General features: G+C 39.8%; 1 protein-coding gene across 1 annotated transcript in view; it reads right to left on the bottom strand.

The window, feature by feature from the left end:
- Positions 1 to 2,377: 2,377 nt before the first annotated feature.
- The window catches only part of LOC126380640 (glycoprotein 3-alpha-L-fucosyltransferase A), a 34,195-nt gene continuing 16,636 nt past the window's right edge, over positions 2,378 to 19,936 (bottom strand). Inside the window, exons 4-9 of the mRNA XM_050030188.1 lie at positions 19,679 to 19,830; positions 18,961 to 19,201; positions 18,636 to 18,833; positions 8,127 to 8,359; positions 7,486 to 7,657; positions 2,378 to 7,413 (exon numbers count right to left, since the gene is read on the bottom strand). Of these exons, the coding sequence (XP_049886145.1) occupies positions 7,246 to 7,413; positions 7,486 to 7,657; positions 8,127 to 8,359; positions 18,636 to 18,833; positions 18,961 to 19,201; positions 19,679 to 19,830 (1,164 nt within the window). The 3' untranslated portion in view covers positions 2,378 to 7,245. The remainder of the gene's footprint in view (positions 7,414 to 7,485; positions 7,658 to 8,126; positions 8,360 to 18,635; positions 18,834 to 18,960; positions 19,202 to 19,678; positions 19,831 to 19,936) is intronic.

The following is a 19,936-nucleotide window of genomic DNA, read 5'->3' as shown; positions in this document are numbered from 1 at the left end:
AATAAACTCACAAAGGAATGTTAAACAATAGCGAATTATTATTTAATATATTTATTACACAAGCAGATACAATATAAAATGTATTGTCTCGATTGCGATCAAATACTGAATCCAATTAGTATACTTAACGTTAAACAATAAAATACTCTATAGGAAGTTTATACCAAACTAGTTCAAGTTTTTCAAAACACGTAGGTATGTATGATTGTGGGTAAACATAAATGTTAGTGAAAAACAAAATGCTGACATTTAAAATCCGGCCAAGTGCGAGTCGGATTTTTTTTCTTTTTATTTATTTATTTATTAAATCTTAAAACTAAAATACAATTTGTCAATGCCCTGCAAAACTGTTTAATCAGTTTGTCTGCAGGAAAGAGTCTCTACTAATAATATGAACTTATATCTAATAGTCAATTGTAAGTAGGAGCACAGTGAATTTAACAATTAATAACATATAAATTAACTAACTGGGACACGGGGGTTTAGTTTAACGCAGGAGTAAAGATTAGTTTGACAAAAATATTATTATCGGGGTCTTAGACAGAGAGAGTAAAAAGGCAACCTTACCAAAGATTGTGAAGGTTTTAATAGCTTTAGTATAAATAATACGCGAACTAAACAACTCAAATGGAGTAATCGACGAATATCAATAATAAGTTCTAAGCTTGTTTTACATGGCTATGAGACTTTTGTTGTAAGTACTTAAACGACTACGAAAAGCGACAGTTTAATCTAATGAAACGTACGGGACTGAACGTTAAAAAGTGACCGAGACGTATTTACTCTGGGGGTCCCGTACGTACTCGTTTTATGAACTGGTTAACACTGAAAGTTCTTAGAACTCACCAGTTAGTAACATAAAAAAATGATTTTTGAATTTCGAATGCAGAACTCCTTGGTAACACAGTGGAAGATTTTACTTTCCTGTGAATAAAATGAACTATATTAGGCACACACTCAAGCTACGTCGGTAGTTGCGCCTTCCAAATACATCCCGCTCAGGGACGGCACTGAAAAGTATCGGCGTCCGAAAGACGTAATATACAATCCCGACGACCCGATCACTCCAGCCATAGAGGCGGCCAATCAGCTCGCGACACCAAACACTTCAGAACCCCAATATCGACCCCGCTGGTATGGTTGACGATTTCCCTCATTCAGCGCTTATCACTATCGACCTACAAGAGTCGATCAATTCTTTCAAATATTCTTTCACTTAGACGATGCCCTGAGCCGAAGTTCGCCCTCAACTGGGCATCCTCAGGCCTGTTGTCTTAAATGTTGTGCCGGGGGAGATCCCTCAGCACTCTCCATTTGTCCGGCCATGTAGTTAATGCTATCTGCGGCAAATCAACAATAAGTAAAAAAAATCTACTTAAGTCATCTTGTTTCTCTCTTTTTAGTTCGCTTTTTACGCAGTCGAGTATTTAGATTTTTTATATTTCGTTCTTCTATTCAAATTCAATAAAACATAGTAACACTTAGAATCGTCATTTTTTACATAACGAACGTCTTATTCGTCTAAAACTACTGCAGCTTTTCACAACCTTTATCTTGCCATGTAGGTAGTTACAACCTACAACATTGTACGCGGTCATGAGTACTAATATGTGTATACACTTCGATACCATGTCACATTAACTTTTTTGACAAATTAAACCGTAAGGCTCAATAAATGTCAAATATGATAGTGCGACAGGGTTCTAAAGTGGGTACATGATATTACTCATGACTCATGAGTGTACAGCTAATAGAGCTTACTCTATTTTTATTTCTTAAAAGATTGTTATTGTAAGTACTTATCTTGTCGATTCTGCTCCGCACCACCCAAATCCCCTGGTAGTTGCGGCTTCCGAATACATCTCGCATAGGGACGGTACTGAAAAGTATCGGCGTCCGAAGGACGTAATATACGATCCCGACGACCTGATTATTCTAGCCATAGAGGCGGCCAATCAGCTCGCGACACCAAACACTTCAGAACCTCGATACCGACCCCGCCGGCGTGGTCGACGATTTCCCTCATTCAGCGCTTATCGCTATCGACCCACTAGGTCCGATTAATCCTTTCAAATATTCTTCCTCTCAGACGACGCCCTGAGCCGAGGTTCGCGCCCAACTGGGCACCCTCAGGCCTGTTGTCTTAAACGTTGTACGGGGTGAGAGCCTTCAGCGCTCCCCATTTGTCCGGCCAAGTAGTTTATGCCATGTGTGGCAAATCTACAATAAGTCACGTCAACAAAAAAGTACTTATCTTATATCATTGGGTAGATTAGGTATCTAGGTATAAAGGAAACATACATACATAAACTCACGTACGTAGTTCGTAAATTTTAATGGGGTGGGCAGACTCACAAGTCACAAGTAAACAAGCATATTTATAACGAAACATGTATTTTTATTAAAACTTTGACTATGTAGACTGTGTGATACAATTTGTAATGCGATAAGGCCATAATGGATTTACGTAACAGACTCGCAATAGGTACTTCTAATAATCAGTATAGTTATTTATATTAGGTATAATTGTCAGTTTGGCATTATTCGGGCAACTCGACATAAAGCGGCGCCATACCTTAACATGTCACGTTACAATATTTTAGAATATTCATTGAGAGGGGATATCTAGCTATTTCTATATTTGGAGCCTGGGTCGTTATTCTTTTTTATCGACAATGATCTATCCGTCGTTCTGATAAGTTATATGTTTTAAAATATTATTTAATCTTTCCATTGTCCAAAAATATAGTTAGGTATCTTATTATATTTACTCAAAATACTAGCAAAATATACTAATCGGTTCCTCCATTAGTGATTAACGTAGCTTGATTGTTTTCACAAAATTCTGTCACAGAGTGCTAAATCGAAAATGCTGTCTCCGATGAAGAAGGCCACTCTGTTACAATATATTTTGGAATGCCCCTGCAAAGAAAAGTATGTTACTAAGATAAAGAAACATTAAATAGTCCTCTACAGATACATATTTATATGATGTTTTAATATATTTATTGCCGTTATAATTTTAAAGATGTTAAATCCGAAATACCGCGGAAATGTATTTTTATTGTCGATAAAAAAGAAGAACGACCCGCCTAAGTTTTATTAAAAGAGCAAATGGTATGCGTCAGCGTGCGCCTCATCCGCGTCGCTCTAACTACTGGACGACACAAAAATAAAAACAACAACAATAGGTAGGTACGGTACTTCTTACATTATACAGCCCGATCAAAACTTAAAAACCCTCTCGTGGGGGCACTAATTTATAATTCTGTGTAAGCATGTTGTCATAGAAAAATAGTTTGTGTGATTTCAACATTGCGAGGATCATTACTGTTTTGGTCGGGCTTTACACGTTCCTTATGATAATATAGGGTTCATTTTTTAACTGTATAAAAATAAGTTGTGTGTTGCTTACCTATTTATGTTTATGACACAACATTTATTTCTTCTCAGCTTCAGTCATTCTTACCATGATAAACTATATCGACTTCATAAGATGATCGCTCTCCGGTGTTGACGGAACTTTGAAAGTTATATTATAAGATTATTTTAATAACATGTTCTGTTAATAATTGATTAAGTACACAACTTTTAACGTGACAGACTCTTGTCAACACCAGAGTTAATACTTGATAACACAACTGGTTAGATTAATTAAATTAACTCATTATGATCCGAATATTATCGGGCACTAAAACTGTAATATAAAAAGTGAACCCCATACCTAAAATATATTACAAAGTAATTTTCTTACAAGTTAGCTTTGTAGTATTTAAGTTTATCATTTTGAAACTAATTTCAATTTTCATTAGATATCAAGGCGTTATATGGAGCGATTTATTTTTACCATAATAAGAGGAATTCCGGTAGCAAGAGTACCTAATCTAACCTCGCGAGCTAGGCTGCGGGGAACTTAAACAATATATCATAAATACTTTCCATTTATGAGGTCCATTTAATCATAATATTGTATTACCTATTATATTGGTGTTTAGTATCATAGATATCGAAAAAACTTGTTAAAGTTACCTTTAAGTGCAACAAACAAATGTCGATTTAAGTGTTTTACAATGTAAAATTTAAAGTGTACCTACAGTACAAACACATCATGTAAATGAATTTTATAATTATATAAATAAATAAGTGTGATGTTCTGTGGCGGGGCCATCACTTCCAATTCAGTTGAAAACATCGAGAACTATGTATACCGAGTGGCCCAGTTGGATAGTGTGCTGTGCAGCTGGGCCACTTTCATTAGTTTTATTCATTCTTACTGCAGTATGTACGCGTACATTATTTTCACGTAGAATCTGTACGTAATACGTACTCATACGTCGATCTGTTCGTAAATTTAGAGAATGAAAACATTGAAACGTACCTACGCATACTGAGTGGCCCTGCTGGGGAGCATGTTCTGCAGCAGGGCCACTTTAATTAGTTTTTTTCTTTCTTACACACGTACGTACACATAAGTTCACATGCACTACATGTAGTATGCACATTAAAATATGTATATCGTCTCTATGGCCCCGCGACAGAGCAACACACATAATTAACATACACCAGTATAAAACATGCACGTGGGTAAACAATTAATTAACACCCTGATTAAAACCAGTGATAAAAACATTTTGAATTTCGATTAATGATCTGATTGCAGATCTTAAAGTAATTACAGAAACTTCAATAAAACTTCGTACCTACACTCATTCAAATCTTATGTACCTAACAACATTTCAAAACAATCAACTTGGCCCAACAAAATAATAATTAATAAGGTACTTGCACCCTATAAGGGCTGGCTCCTAATAATGACCATGTGGGAAAACTCACATTTGCCATTTTCAAAACTGCAATTTTCCCACGCGATATCCTAAACTACCCATAGACAAAATGCAGTCGCGCTACTTGCTCAAGTACAATACAATACCCCCATTTTGACAATAGATTTGAGTTGGTGTCAAGCAACAGACTGAAAGATCATTTTATAAAATTGATGCGCCATCTTTTTGTTTATTTTGGTGGTGCGTTTTGGTAAAAAAAAATATTTATTATAAACTTTTATAATATTGTTAGAAGTTTTGTTTTATGTAAGTACTTACTTAATAGATATTTTTTGCTTTGAAATGTAATGACATGCTTAAAAGAAATACTAATAAGGGTCGCAAAATAAGTTCGTATTAATACCCGGTTCTAATTAGGAAATCTACTCTTATTCGCAATTCACGAAATATCTTTACATTTTCAACTTATAAGGATTATAATAAAGGGGGTCCTTTAGGGCGCAAGTAAGATACCTTAATATTCAAATCACACGTCGATAACATAGTACTTAATAAAGCTCAAGTTTCAAAAAGCTTAAAAATAAATAGTAATTAGAATACCTATACAAAATGCGAATGATATGTTAACAATTAAAATTATACCTGCCGTAAGTAGAACCATATCGGTAAACTTTGGTACCTAGTTACTTAGGTACTTTGTGCAAGTTATCTTAATAAAATAATATAAATATTTAACAAAGAATTATAATTGTAAATGTAACTCTATGATGTAAATGTTAAATATGCGTATAAAATTGTTTGTGCTCATTTATTGGCGTCATGACTAGACACTTGAGCTTAAATTAAAATTCTCGACAAGTCGGAATGTGTTCTATGCGTTCACAATAACTAAGCAAGCCCACATGCTCTACTTATCTACGTACAGTCACACTACTGCCAGCCCGCATGGACGTGCCTCCGCCGTGCGCCTGCGCCGCCGCGCCGCCGGCGCAGCGTCGGTCGTCGGGGTGGCCGCGAATCTCGCCCGCCCGACTGACTACTTAGTACACACCCGAGACACTCGTAATCTTTACTCTACCTATACAAGAACTAAGCACTTATGAAAATAATGCATCTAGCTTTTTACGAATCAGTACCACATTATTAAAAAAAATGATTGCAGTCAAGTCTCAGGTCGCGTTCACTATTCGGGCACCACATAATTCACTTTAATACTTGTGAATTAATATTTGTGCTTCTTGTGACTACTTATTAAATTATATAAAAATTCGATTCATTAATATTCCATTGCCCTTTTTATTGCAATAACACTTATTGCACTAAAAGTTACGTTACTATCTATAATGAACATTTTTATACATTTTATATCAATGGATGGTAACTATGTTTATGCAACTACTATGTATTTTTTATTATCTGTTGCATGTATATCTGTGGAATGTTACAAGATTGTTGATGAATGATTTTTTTTTAATTAAATCTATCGTAGGTAAGTAGGTAATTATTTTTGTTGTCTAATATTAAGGCTGTTTGTTGGTGTTCGATTAGTATTGCTATTGTTTGTTTAGAATATTTATGTAAACTCTGCACCGCACACCGTTAGCGTGCACCAAGTAAACTTAACAATTCAAGGCTTATAATTAGAGATGCACCGACTACACGGGAAAGCGGACTAGTCGGCCTATATCATAGTCGATTACTACTTAGTCGAGTACTACTATTTGTATGTGACTAATCGGCTTTAAATAAGTTAGCTTCGTAACGTAGAAAATCTCTGTGTTTAAAATAATTCCACAATATTAACAATCAACAAATCAGCACGAAAGAAATACCTACTACATTATGAGTGACGAACACCAGTAAAATATGATACCTAACCATTTTGTCAACGACAATAATAATTGCTGGTGTATTGTGTTCGGAGATCCGTCGGCTCGACGGTAGATATTTGTGAAGCTGGTGTGTTCCGATGGCCCGATTTGGATGGACATCAATCATGTACCTGATATAAAACTCGTGAGTTTGAGTTTGTTCTGCATAGTTTGGTATACATTGTTTCAACTTTAGAGACTATATTTTCCTACACAGTGCCTACTTACTAGCTGGACAAGTAACCGACTAGTCGGCTTTCTAGGGCTGCTTAATCGGCCAGTCAGCTAGTCGGCCTAACCTGTAATCGGCCCATCTCTTTTTATAATCTTGCTAAGGGAAAACGGAAACAGCGGTATCATAGTATATTAGTGCTCGTCTCTTGATTATAAAAAAATAAATGATGCCTCTGTTTCGCTTCATGATACGATAAGGTTGTGTTAGCGTTGGGAGGGTATTCGAGTGACCGCTGTCCAAGTTTAGCCGTAGAGGTAGACCTCCGCGCCTGTTGGTGGGGTGTGGCCTCACCGGGCAGTGCGTGCGGGGCGGGCACCGGACGCCGAGCCCCGCGCAGGCGCGGAGGTTCGCTGTCCTAGCCGTTGTCGCGGGCCATGGCGCGCCACTCGCCGCGCGTGCAAGTGCCCTCGCGCCACCACGCCTGCACGTCCGTGTAGTGTGCGCTGCGCTGCCGGCGGTCGTTGGCGTGCACCATGGCACATATACGGCAGAAGAAGTACGTGTTTATGAACTCACCCGTACCCTGGAACAAATCCTGTTTTAAGTTTTCAATAACACGGAATGTGTAGAGCAGGAAGTGCGCGTATGTACCTACCTTCCACTTAAAGTATGAGTTGTAGAGCACGTCGTCCTCGTCGAGGCGGCGCAGGTAGGCGGCGAGCTCCTCGGCGCCCGCGAACTCCTCGATGTGCACGTACGAGTTGTGCGGTGCCACGGCTGCGTACTCCTCCGGCCGTGCGCCCATCACCACCGGCAGCACGTCGTGCCTAACACAAACAACCTCAATTATCCACGCGCCTGCTTTTTAACAGCATTTACACTCTAATCTGCTACGCACACTTTCATGAATTTTCCGACAGGAAATTGATATCAACTCAGAATCATGGTCTGAATCACAGCCCTTAGTATTCGTTACGATGTTACTAACGGTCTGAATAGTATCCTAAGTACGATTATAATATATGTACTTATTTTACTTTCTCTACAGGACCGCAATATCGACCCTGCCGACGTGGTTGACGATTTTCATCATTCAGCGCTTATCATTAACGTCTCAATAGGATGGATTAACACTTTTAAGTAAGTAAGTACTTAGGTATAATAATCCTCTCAGACGTTATCTTATTATAGCTACCGAGCGCGAGCCCTCAGCGCTCCCCATTTGTCCGGCCAAGTAGTTTCTGCTATTTGAGTTAAATTTAAATTGTGTCACGTCAAAAAAACTGCTTTACTTACTGCAATCCATTAACAAAAAACTTTTCAGTGACATAATCCCGGCAGTTAGAGTTTTCAAATGCTAGGTAGAATTTGTAGTCCCTATCGAGCATTTCTAAGCAGTTTGGGTCGGCTCGGGGACAGTGAAGCGAGCCACACGCTCCGTAAATATCGACGGGGATAAACTTGCTGAGTGCACGCGCATACTGCAACCGCCGGTTCCGCGCATGACAGTTCGATACGAACCACGCCACCTGTAATATAAATGACCATACTGAAAGGCGATAAAGGGTTAACTGATCATCTTATTATAAATGAAAAAGTGCGTTTGTTTATTACGCTTACTGTACGGTTTACGTACGTACAAGTTAATCTAGCTGAGCTTGCGCCCTACTTTTGCGCATCGCACACGTTTTCTAGAGTTGACGTAAATACGTCGTCGCGGTCGGTCACGATTAGCATCCATCCAAAACCAACTAATTGTAACTTTACTTTCGAATAAAACAACTTAATGTGATCCTTGCCCAAGTGTTTATGTTTCAACTCATCTAACTAACTTAACTTACTACGACGTCCAAGGCCATACATTTTGGTCCTTCGAGCAACGGAAATCAGTGCTTCGGGTTTTTTCGTGACGTTAGCGAATCGGTGCTTTCGGCCTCCCACCAGCGGGACTCACCGACAGCATAGAGACGGCGCATATAACGTCATAGGAGAGCAGGAACATTGAGACAACAAGATTAATGAAACTTCGCGATCTTGTAGAACTAGTAAACCTACGGAGAAACGTGCCATAGGATTTCATATAATTTATAACTACAACTAGGTAGGTTAGACTAAAAAACCTATCTTATTAACTACATTGAACAACTTACTATACAACTTTACTTTTAACAATGGCAACGGACGTCTCGGAGATGATTGCCAATCAGGAGTCTATCTTCGTAACTCTAAAACAACTATGTTCCAACTACAAGAAAGATAGTCCCTCAAGGAAGACTCTGACGTACCTGGAGGAACATCTTAAGCGTCTAAACTCTAACTGGGAGAAGTTTGTCAGTAACCACATGGATTTAGTGAAATCTGGAAAAACGGACACCGAATACTTTAGAGATGATGTATACGCGAAAATGAAAACTTTATACGAAGAAGTGTTACAAGACATGCTTCAACGGAAGTCCGCGTTGACTTCTAAACCAACAAGTAAGTCTGAACAAGCAACTACTTCTTCTTCAACTGTAACCAAACAACTTGCGACCACTTCGAAATTTAATTTTGATGATATTAAGTTCGAAGTACCGCTACGGGAAACTAACGAAACTAAAGAGAAGCAGCAAGAAATGTTAAGACAACAATATTGCAATTTTAGAGCCTTTGAGCGCACAGTGGAGAAAACTTATCGTGAAAACATTTCGGAAAAATGGGAGCTTGAAGATACTTTAAAAATTCTAAAAAACAAATGGGACAATATAGAAAAAATACATTGGGAACTAGATTGCATTTTGCAGGATGACGAAACAACTTATAAACTGAAATACGAGGCATTAGAGAGCGTCTACGATAACTTACGTAAAGAACTAAACCACAAAATTTGGAACAACACACATTACCAACAATCTACGCCAAAGATTGCTATCCCGGACTTCTATGGTAACTATAACCATTGGTTAACTTTTAAAGATCTTTTTATTGAGAGCGTACACATCAACCCTCTCCTCTCTAATGCACAAAAAATGCAACACCTTAAGTCCAAGCTTAAGGATGAGGCTGAGAGAATAGTATCTCATCTCAGAGTGAGCGCCGAGAACTACACTTCATGCTGGGAACTGCTTACAAACAGATACGACAATCAGAGCCTACTTTTTAACTCTTACATGAACACGCTCTTCAACCATCCCGCTCTACAACAGGAGTCCGCCGTGGGCCTTAGAAAACTCCATGATGTAATTAAAGAGTGCCTGAATGGATTATGTAACATCGGAGTCGACGTAGCATCATGGGGACCTATGGTTGTATACTTGATGATTCAGAAACTTGATCCCACCAGTTCCAGTGAATATAGGAAAGAACGAGAGAATCCTAGAGGGTTACCTAATCTGGATGAATTTACTCATTTTCTGGAAACAAAGTTCATGGCTCTCGAACCAGTTCAAGGTGAGAAAATTCAGAAATCATCAATGAACAAACCACACTCTTACTACAATACCGCAAATAACAACACGAAGCATACCTATAACAATTATAAGAAGAATTATTTTTCGCCGAAGGGTTCATCAAACTTTAACAATTCTAAAAAGGAAGCAAATACCTACTTTACTATAGCACGAACTTGCCCACTCTGCAAAAGTGATCAGCACGTGCTAATGCAATGTCAGAAGTTTTTGAATATGACACCAACTGATCGCCGCAAAACAATTATAAACTTGCGATTATGCAAAAACTGCTTATTTACGCATGGCAATAATGCATGTACATCACAGAAAACATGCAAAATTTGTAACAAAGCCCATCATACACAGATGCATGAGGCGGAAACTGAACATCTAACGAATAGAAATAATTCTAACCAACTTCCTCTAACTTCAAGCTCACATGCCGTCAACAACATAACTGACGTTAACAAAGAGGTTTTACTGACGACTATACAACTACGAGTAAAAACTATAGATGGAAACTATGTAACACTTCGAGGCCTACTTGACCAGGGCTCACAAGTAAGCCTAATTACTGAGGATGCTGCACAGCGACTCAGGTTAAAACGTAAAAAACTGAGTGCGGTCGTATCTGGAATCGGATCGCTGTCGGGAAACTGTAAGGGAGCGGTGAACTTAGAATGCAAGTCTATCCATACTGACTACACGCTCCACATCGAAGCTTTAGTATTGAAGAAACTAATAAACAACTTACCAAGCACTACATTTTCCCTGGACAACTGGCATTACCTGGAAAACTTAAAACTCGCCGACCCTAACTTCAACACCTCGGGCCCAGTTGATCTGTTGCTGGGTGCCGACATCTACTCAGACATCATACTCGATGGTGTGATGAGAAACGATAACTTACCAGTAGCGCAGCAAACGAAGGTGGGTTGGATTATCAGCGGCAGAGTGAAAACGTTCAACTGTCTCGTTATACACAACGACCTGCAAAACATGACGCGCTTTTGGGAGTCGGAAGAGATAACGCCTAACTCAACCGACATAAACAAACAGGACTTCTGTGAAGAAATGTACACTAAAACTACAACTAGATTACCAGACGGGAAGTACGTGGTCCAGATGCCTATGCAGCCAGGCTATGAACATAACTTACCAACAACTCGACCTCAGGCCCTGTCGCAGTTCATGCAACTGGAACGAAAGATGGAGAAAAACAACGAGTATAGCAAGGAGTATAATCGTTTCATGAACGAATACATTGCGATGGGACACATGAAACCTATAACTAAACAAACTAAACAGAAACAACAACTATACTTACCTCACCATGGTGTACTCAGGTTAGAGTCACTAACGACTAAACTACGAGTGGTCTATAATGCCTCCTACAAAACAAGAAATAATCAGAGTCTCAACGACTTAATGTACACGGGACCTAATCTGCAGAAGGATATGTTAACACTCCTTATCAACTGGCGAACATACAAGTACGTTTTCACTGCTGACGTGGAGAAAATGTACAGGCAGATTTGGCTTGATGAAAACCAGCAACATCTACAAACAGTATTCTGGAGAGGGTCACGCGCCGAACCTTTGCAAGAATGGCAACTTTGTACTGTGACGTACGGAACAAAGGCTGCACCGTATCTTGCAATGCGGACCATGCACCAACTCGGTCAAGATGAACAACTTAACTACCCGGTGGCGGCAGAAGTACTTAAAAACTACTTTTACATGGACGACTTAGTCTATGGACAAGACACGATCGAATCGTCTAAACAGCTTATTAGCGAACTTATTAAACTACTGGAAAAAGGAGGTTTCAACTTACGTAAATGGAACAGCAACGAGCCAACCATTTTGGATGACTTACGAGATGACCAGCGCTGTAGTAAGACGACTATCGACTTCAGCTCTGAACAAACTCCAAGCTCGAAGACACTCGGAATGCGCTGGAACCCGGCCGCCGACACTTTTACCTACAATTGGAACTTACCGGCAAAAGATAATTTAACGAAACGTAACTTACTAGCACAGATAAGCAAACTCTATGACCCACTCGGATGGCTGTCACCCACAACCATCAAAGCGAAATTACTCTTTCAAAAGATGTGGATGAGTAAAAACGAGTGGGACGAACCAGTATCTGCTGCAGTAGTAAAGGAATGGGAGGACATACGACAAGACCTACACAACGTAAACAAACTTACTATACCCCGATGGTTAAATTGCACTACAAACAAACTTGAAATACACGGATACTGCGATGCAAGCGAAAAGGCGTACGCTTGCGTCCTGTATAGTCGAGTGCAATCTGATGGCGGCTGTTACATCACTACATTAATTACAGCCAAAACAAAGGTCGCACCGCTGAACAAGAAAGTAACATTGCCTCGAATGGAACTATGCGGGGCCCTTTTATTGGCCAAACTGGTTGATAAACTGAAAACTATCATAACTAGCAAAGAACTGCAAATAAACTGCTGGAGCGATTCCAAAGTAGTCCTGGCGTGGCTACAGGGCAATGTACAACGATGGGAGCGCTACGTCGCTAACAGAGTGACACAAATAAACAATGTAATTCCTCCCACACAGTGGCGCTACGTAAAGTCGGAAGAAAACCCCGCTGACTGTGCCACTAGAGGTCTCACACCATCCCAACTTGTAACATTTAACTTATGGTGGGAGGGACCCCAACAGCTAAAAACCGAAAAGTTTGTAAACAACAACGAAAATCAAGAAACATACACTACATGTGATGAAATAAAAACAAATTGTTTCATAACAAAAGGAGAAAAGAAAGGCGATATCATACCTACACTACTGAACAGATATAGTGATTTAAAACGTGTAACACGAGTACTAGCGTGTGTACTACGAGCTGTGCAAATATTTAGCATTCAGAAAAGAAATAATGCTATTAATAACTTACCCAACTGCGAAAAAAGAGTGTTGCCTTTATCTCCACAAGAACTAACTACTGCGACTGAACGAATAATTAAAGATGTTCAAGAACAATGCTTTAGCGAAGATATTGAGAGACTAAAGAAAGGCATCCCTATATCACAAAAGAGCAACTTATTAAAACTGACTCCTTATCTCGACGATAAGGGTCTCTTACGAGTAAAGGGACGCCTAACTAACTCAATGTTGCCAACAGAATCCAAGCATCCGTTCATCCTTCCCGCTAAAGGACGATTGACGGAGCTTCTAATTCAAGAAGCGCATATCATCACTATCCACGGCGGTGCACGTCTCACTCTAGCACAACTACGCTTAGAGTATTGGATTATAGGAGGAGGCAGTACTGTCAAAAAACAACTAAGACAATGCGTGAGATGTCATCGTTACAAGCCGCACCGAAACACACAACTCATGGCTGACTTGCCAAAGGAAAGAGTCACACCAGCAAGACCTTTCACGAACACCGGTGTGGACTTCACTGGCCATATTGAAATAAAAATCAACAAGGGCAGGGGAGTCAAAACGTGTAAGGCTTATGTAGCAATTTTCATTTGCATGGCAACAAAAGCCGTGCATTTGGAACTTGTTTCTGACCTAACAACACAAACGTTCCTAGCTGCTTTCAAGAGAATGTGCGCACGGAGAGGTACACCACAAAACGTCTTTTCGGATAACGGCACGAACTTTGTAGGTGCCGCCAAACAGCTACAACAAGACTTTGAACTTAACAAAACTTTCCTAGCTTCAGAATTTCAAGACAACATGAGCAACTTACGCGTACAATGGCACTTCAACGCACCTCTGTGGCCTACAGCAGGTGGGCTCTGGGAGGCTGCGGTAAAATCGATGAAGTACCATCTTAAGCGAGTCCTCGGCGAGCAAAAGCTCACATTTGAGCAATTTTCAACGTTGCTGGCGCAGATAGAGGGCTGTATGAACTCGCGCCCCTTGTGCCCACTCTCGGAAGACATCGAAGATCTGGAATACTTAACCCCAGGTCACTTCCTCGTCGGCGGACCGCTGCTGTCACTACCACAGCAAGAAGAAGACTTCAACCAGTACGACTTGAGAAACAGATGGAGACTTGTTGAACAAATGAACATCCATATATGGAAACGATGGTCCAGCGAGTACCTCCATCAACTCCAGGAACGCAGTAAGTGGCATCATCCAACAAAGAACTTGGGAGAAGGCAACGTAGTACTCGTGACAGACGAAAACTTGCCTCCGGGGCAGTGGGCTCTTGGTAGAGTGACAGAACTCCATCCAGGAGCGGATGGCAAGGTTCGGGTGGTCACTATAAAAACTAAAAAAGGACACCTGAAACGACCTATTACGAAACTAGCACCGCTGCCGCAACAAGATGACCTGCAAACTAACTTACAAACTAAAAAGAAAGCAGAAGAAAGCGACACCCCTATCCTACAAAAAACAAATAAAAAGGGGAAGAAAACTATTTGCAGTCTATTCACAATACTGCTTGTAATGCTAACTCTTAACGTGAAAACTGCAACATCAACACAATTAAATAACTATAAACTAACTAAAATTGAAAATAATCACCCGATATATTTCGACGCGGCTGGGAAAATACAACGGATACACGACGAGTGGAATCTCTTAATCTACTATAATCTAACATCTTATTGGCAAGCTGAAAACAAACTTAAAAACTACGTGGAACAGATAAACATTCTTTGTCAAAAGATTCCTTACCCACCATGCAACACTATCGTCAGTCATTTACGCGAAGAACTGCGTCATCTCTTCGAACGCGACGAGCTTCTGTTGTCTCAACATCTGGCACGGCAGAAACGAGGCTACTTCGATGGCGTAGGAAAGCTAGCACGGACACTATTTGGGGTTCTTGACGAGGATTTCGCCAAAAAATATGTGGATGACATCGAAACCTTGAATAACAACGATAACTACCTACTACAACTTATGAAAAACCAAACTTTGATTATTGAAGCCCAAAACAACATTGTTAAGAAGAGCCAATATTTTATGGAAGAACAATTTAACATCATACATAACTACATGAACAAAACCTGTAACGAAATCGAAAAGATGGAACACCGCGTGCAAATCTTGTATGTAGTGAACGATGTCAACTCAGCAGCTATAACTACAACTTTAATTCTCAGCGCACTACAACGTATACAAGAAATGTTGCTAAACGCAATCTCAAACATCTACAAAGGTCACTTAGATACCCATCTGTTCCCGACATCGCAATTGATAGACCAACTGAATACTATATCCGGAAAACTTCCAAGTGGTCTATCTCTCCCAATCAAAGATATACATCAAGATGTACAGGATATTTATCAACTTATCTACGTGAAGGCTCGAGTTACGAAAAACTATTTACTGTTCGAACTTCATATACCACTAATCAGCGACGAAGAATACAAACTACACAGAATCATCCCTATACCATTCATAAGACAGGGACACTTAAAACTGATACGCCCATCTTCAGAGTACATTGCTATAAACTTTGTAAAAAACTCATACATAACTATGGACGAAAATAAAATGCAGCAGTGTACAGCATATGGAAAAGAACAATATGTTTGCGTTGCAAACCAACCGATCCACAACCTATACGACAAAAATGCGCCATGCGAAGCAAACGTGTTCAGTCAACAAACGTCACACTTATGCGTCATCGATGACGTAGACTGTAAAGAAATGTGGACGAAGCTACACAGACCGAACTTATGGCTATTCACATTATGCAACAAACACTTGATAAGAATCATATGCGAAGATCAAGTTACGTCTGTGGCATTAATGGGTACCGGAATTATATTTCTAAAGCCTAAGTGCATTCTACAAAAAAGAGATGCAACTATTTACACATTTAATCACTTTGGAAGTCATCTACAGATGAGTGCTGACATAGATGTACCAACAATAAACTCTTCGATTAACAACATGTTTAACTTAAATTGGAACAATGCCCAACTAAACATGACGGAACTCAAACCTACATCATTGGACTTCGGTAAGATTGAGCAACAACTGGCATATCAGAAGCAAAATGAGAAGCTACCAATGACGTCACACTTATCGGTTCACGACACTTACCTATACTCCGTCACAACTTTGCTGTTGGGAGGAATGCTTACAGCAGCCCTCTATTTTTACATTAAAAAGAGGTGCATAAAAAGAAAAACTCCCAATTCATCCTCTAAAACTTACATGAGAAACACGGAACCAGATATAGAGTTGCAAGAAGTACGCAATCCGACACCAGCGGAACCTGTCTATAGCGAAGTGAAGACGAAACGTTCAGAATTTAACTTTGACTAATTTCTTGCTTTGTACTGGATGCTCATTGTAATCAAAACTTTGGCTATTTTTCATAACCTTTCCCTCAGGAGCATGTACGGTTTACGTACGTACAAGTTAATCTAGCTGAGCTTGCGCCCTACTTTTGCGCATCGCACACGTTTTCTAGAGTTGACGTAAATACGTCGTCGCGGTCGGTCACGATTAGCATCCATCCAAAACCAACTAATTGTAACTTTACTTTCGAATAAAACAACTTAATGTGATCCTTGCCCAAGTGTTTATGTTTCAACTCATCTAACTAACTTAACTTACTACGACGTCCAAGGCCATACACTTACTAACCACTCATAGCTAACTCTGTATAACTTTTCGGTACCTACAACATTATTAGAACATTAACAACTAAGAATATTCTAGAACCGGAAGAGGATGAAGTCACGGGTAGAAAGCTAGTTCGCTACAAGTAGGCTAAAACAACATAGGTAAGTACGAGTTTTATTTTCAGTAGGTAGCTACCTACCTACCTAACTTGTAAAACTAAAACTGTTTCACAAGACTGGAACCGGCGTGAAATGTAGGGATGGATTTTAGTTCTTTTTGGTGGTTTATGCTCAAATAAAAGTAGGTATAAGTATCTACAGGGAACAAAGTGAACAGTCTTCAGCGGTTAAACTTGTTGGAACGGTAAAAACAACGGTATCGTAGCATAAAATATTTTTACGCGCTCGTCTTCTGATTAAAAATAGAATTATGGTACTTCGTTTTAGTTTATGATGGTCTGGTGTTAGCATTAAAAGGGTATTTAACTGGCTGGAAATAAACTAAAGAAATAGTTTTATGTGTGGGTGACCACTTTGGCAGTCCGATAACAATATCGGGTTGCCAGAGAAGGTAGGTAAGATAATATAGATACAATGAAACCTGGTTAAGTGAGACATCAAGGGACCTTCAATGTCGTTTCACTTATAGAGGTATTCCACTTACCCAGTGTCTCAGATATACAGGTATAAATAAATATTTGTCTCATTTACAGAGGGTTCCATTAATAGAGGTGAGAATACAGGTTATTTCATTTATACAGGTGCGATCATTAAATAAAATAACGTGTTATGTATTTTTCAAATAAACATCTGTATGATAGTAAAGCGAAACTAAAAATGAAGGTAATTGAAGCTTAAAATTTGTACTTACGTACTTGGAATTAGGTGTGGAATTTGTGGGTAGAATAAGAATGAGTAAATAAACAATGTTATCTCAGTTACAGAGGGCATATAAAATTTACTCGCTGTCTCAGTTATAGAGTTAACTATGATGATAAATCGAAAGAACGAATCCCAGATATAGAGGCTTACCTCGTCCCACTAACAGAGGTAATTCAGTGCCAAAAAGTGTTGGGACCTCAGCATGAGTTCCAGTTATGGAGGTTTCTCACTTATCCAGGTCCCACTTAACCAAGTTTCACTGTATATACACACAAAGTTATGTCCTACAATCCCTAACAAGGTCAACGGTCATGAAAATGCAGCCATTCTTGATACTTATTCGGAATGACATTTTACACCTGTCATTTAACATTTTTGAAAACAAGGCCGAGCTTATAAGCATTGGACGGTTAAGGCGAATCGATAGACAGCTCATTTATTAAAATCCATTCAGCCGTTAGGATGTTCCGACGGAAGGAAGAACCATTCCTGCAGTCGTGTAAAATAAAAGCTCGAGACCGTAAAGCTACGGTACGTAGTCGATTAACAGATTGAACTATTGATTGTATGGGTAGTATGGTGTTAATCGAATAAAAAGTTGTAACTTTCGAAGCTCGAAGTGTACTTCAAGCGAAGTAAATCGATAAACCTAAGGGCGCGTACAGACGAACGACTCACACGAACACTAAATCAGCACGTGTTGTACATTAACGTAATTTAATTGTGTAGGAATGTCAGCTCATATCGGAATTTCTCTCAAAAGGTGTCGTCAGAATATACCAGCACCCTTGTTGTAAAGTTTGCTTGATTAATTATGTTTTGCATAGTCGACTGAGTACGTATCATCATATCCCACACTCCCAGGGAGTCGCATCATGTTAAAAACTGAAATTGAATTTTACCTTTTTAGTTTTGTTAGCCGCGTAGTTTCTGTCCAGCTCCTTCTCAGTAACTTTCGGGTCATGGTACACCCACCGCTCATACGGGGCTACAATGTCTGAATCTCTGCGATACGTTGCTGTCCAATTAAATACATCCAGCGATGTCGGCCTTAGAGACGCCGTGTGGTATGGACACTCCAAATAGTACAGGATCCAGATCTGAAAGGTAGTAAATAATATGGGTGTATTAGGGTGGATCGACAATAACCAGTAGCGAGCGACAGAGCGTATTCTCTCCGTTACGGTGGAAAATCATCTTTACTCCTGGGTGACTAAAGACAGGTACCTGATTAGGGGGACGCCTGACGTTAAATGGTGTGTGGTTGTCTTTGAACAAGATGGCGTCAGCAATACCGGCGTCCCGTGAGTCCGCGGTGAGCGTGCAACGGTCCACGGGACACTTGTTCCTGATGAATTCCGTGCGCCCGCCTAAAGCTCCCCATGCACCCAAACCGTTCGCCAATAAAATTTTCTTTATCGGTACTACTTCGTTTTTCGGCAGAGTGTACATCAGCTGGTCGACGATCCTGCAATAAATGAACATAACATTACATAAGCTCACGACGTTAACCTAATAGTCAATACGGTACGTCTACTAAGTGCCTACACCTCACCGAGCTTTCTGCAAGACCAACGTGACAGGTAGTGAGCTGTATTGCAATTAAGATAAATTAGTAACTCATTAGCATAGAAGAAGGAGTAATACTACGTAATTAGTATAGATCCGGTACCGGGGTTCGGACTGGCGTACCCCGATTACTAAGCACGCCGGTGTACCACAGGACGACAGTGACACAGTGTGCATTAAGTTAACGATACATACTTAAACAAAGTTAAACCGTTACACTTCAATCCATCTCACAACCCACACGATAAGAAGAAGAATTATGCACGCGTTTATACAGAAATTTGCAATATTTTTGTTCTTATACATAATCATGGTCCCCGGGTCGCAATACTCGCGGTAAGTACTGCTTTCTCGGTTTGTGAAGACCGTTACTTGCCTATCGTCCCCGGAGGCATCCTCTGGAAAAAGTTTTGCTTCCGCCGCGTTAGTAAGGGTAGGCCTCAGATCACCGCCCCGCATGTACCATGGCCGTCGAGTCTTCTCGCCATCATGCGTTTGCAACTCTTCTTCCTTTTCTGCTACTACAATCTGGAAAACGTATTAAGAAACGTATTACTTAGTAGCACACGGCAAGTTCTCTCTGACGGATCCCTGAAACGGAAAATCGTTTTCTTCTATTAGCAATGTTTTTCTG

This window comes from Pectinophora gossypiella, chromosome Z, assembly GCF_024362695.1.
Source record: "Pectinophora gossypiella chromosome Z, ilPecGoss1.1, whole genome shotgun sequence".
Lineage (NCBI taxonomy): Eukaryota > Metazoa > Arthropoda > Insecta > Lepidoptera > Gelechiidae > Pectinophora > Pectinophora gossypiella.
This window is presented reverse-complemented; position numbering and strand designations above follow the sequence as displayed.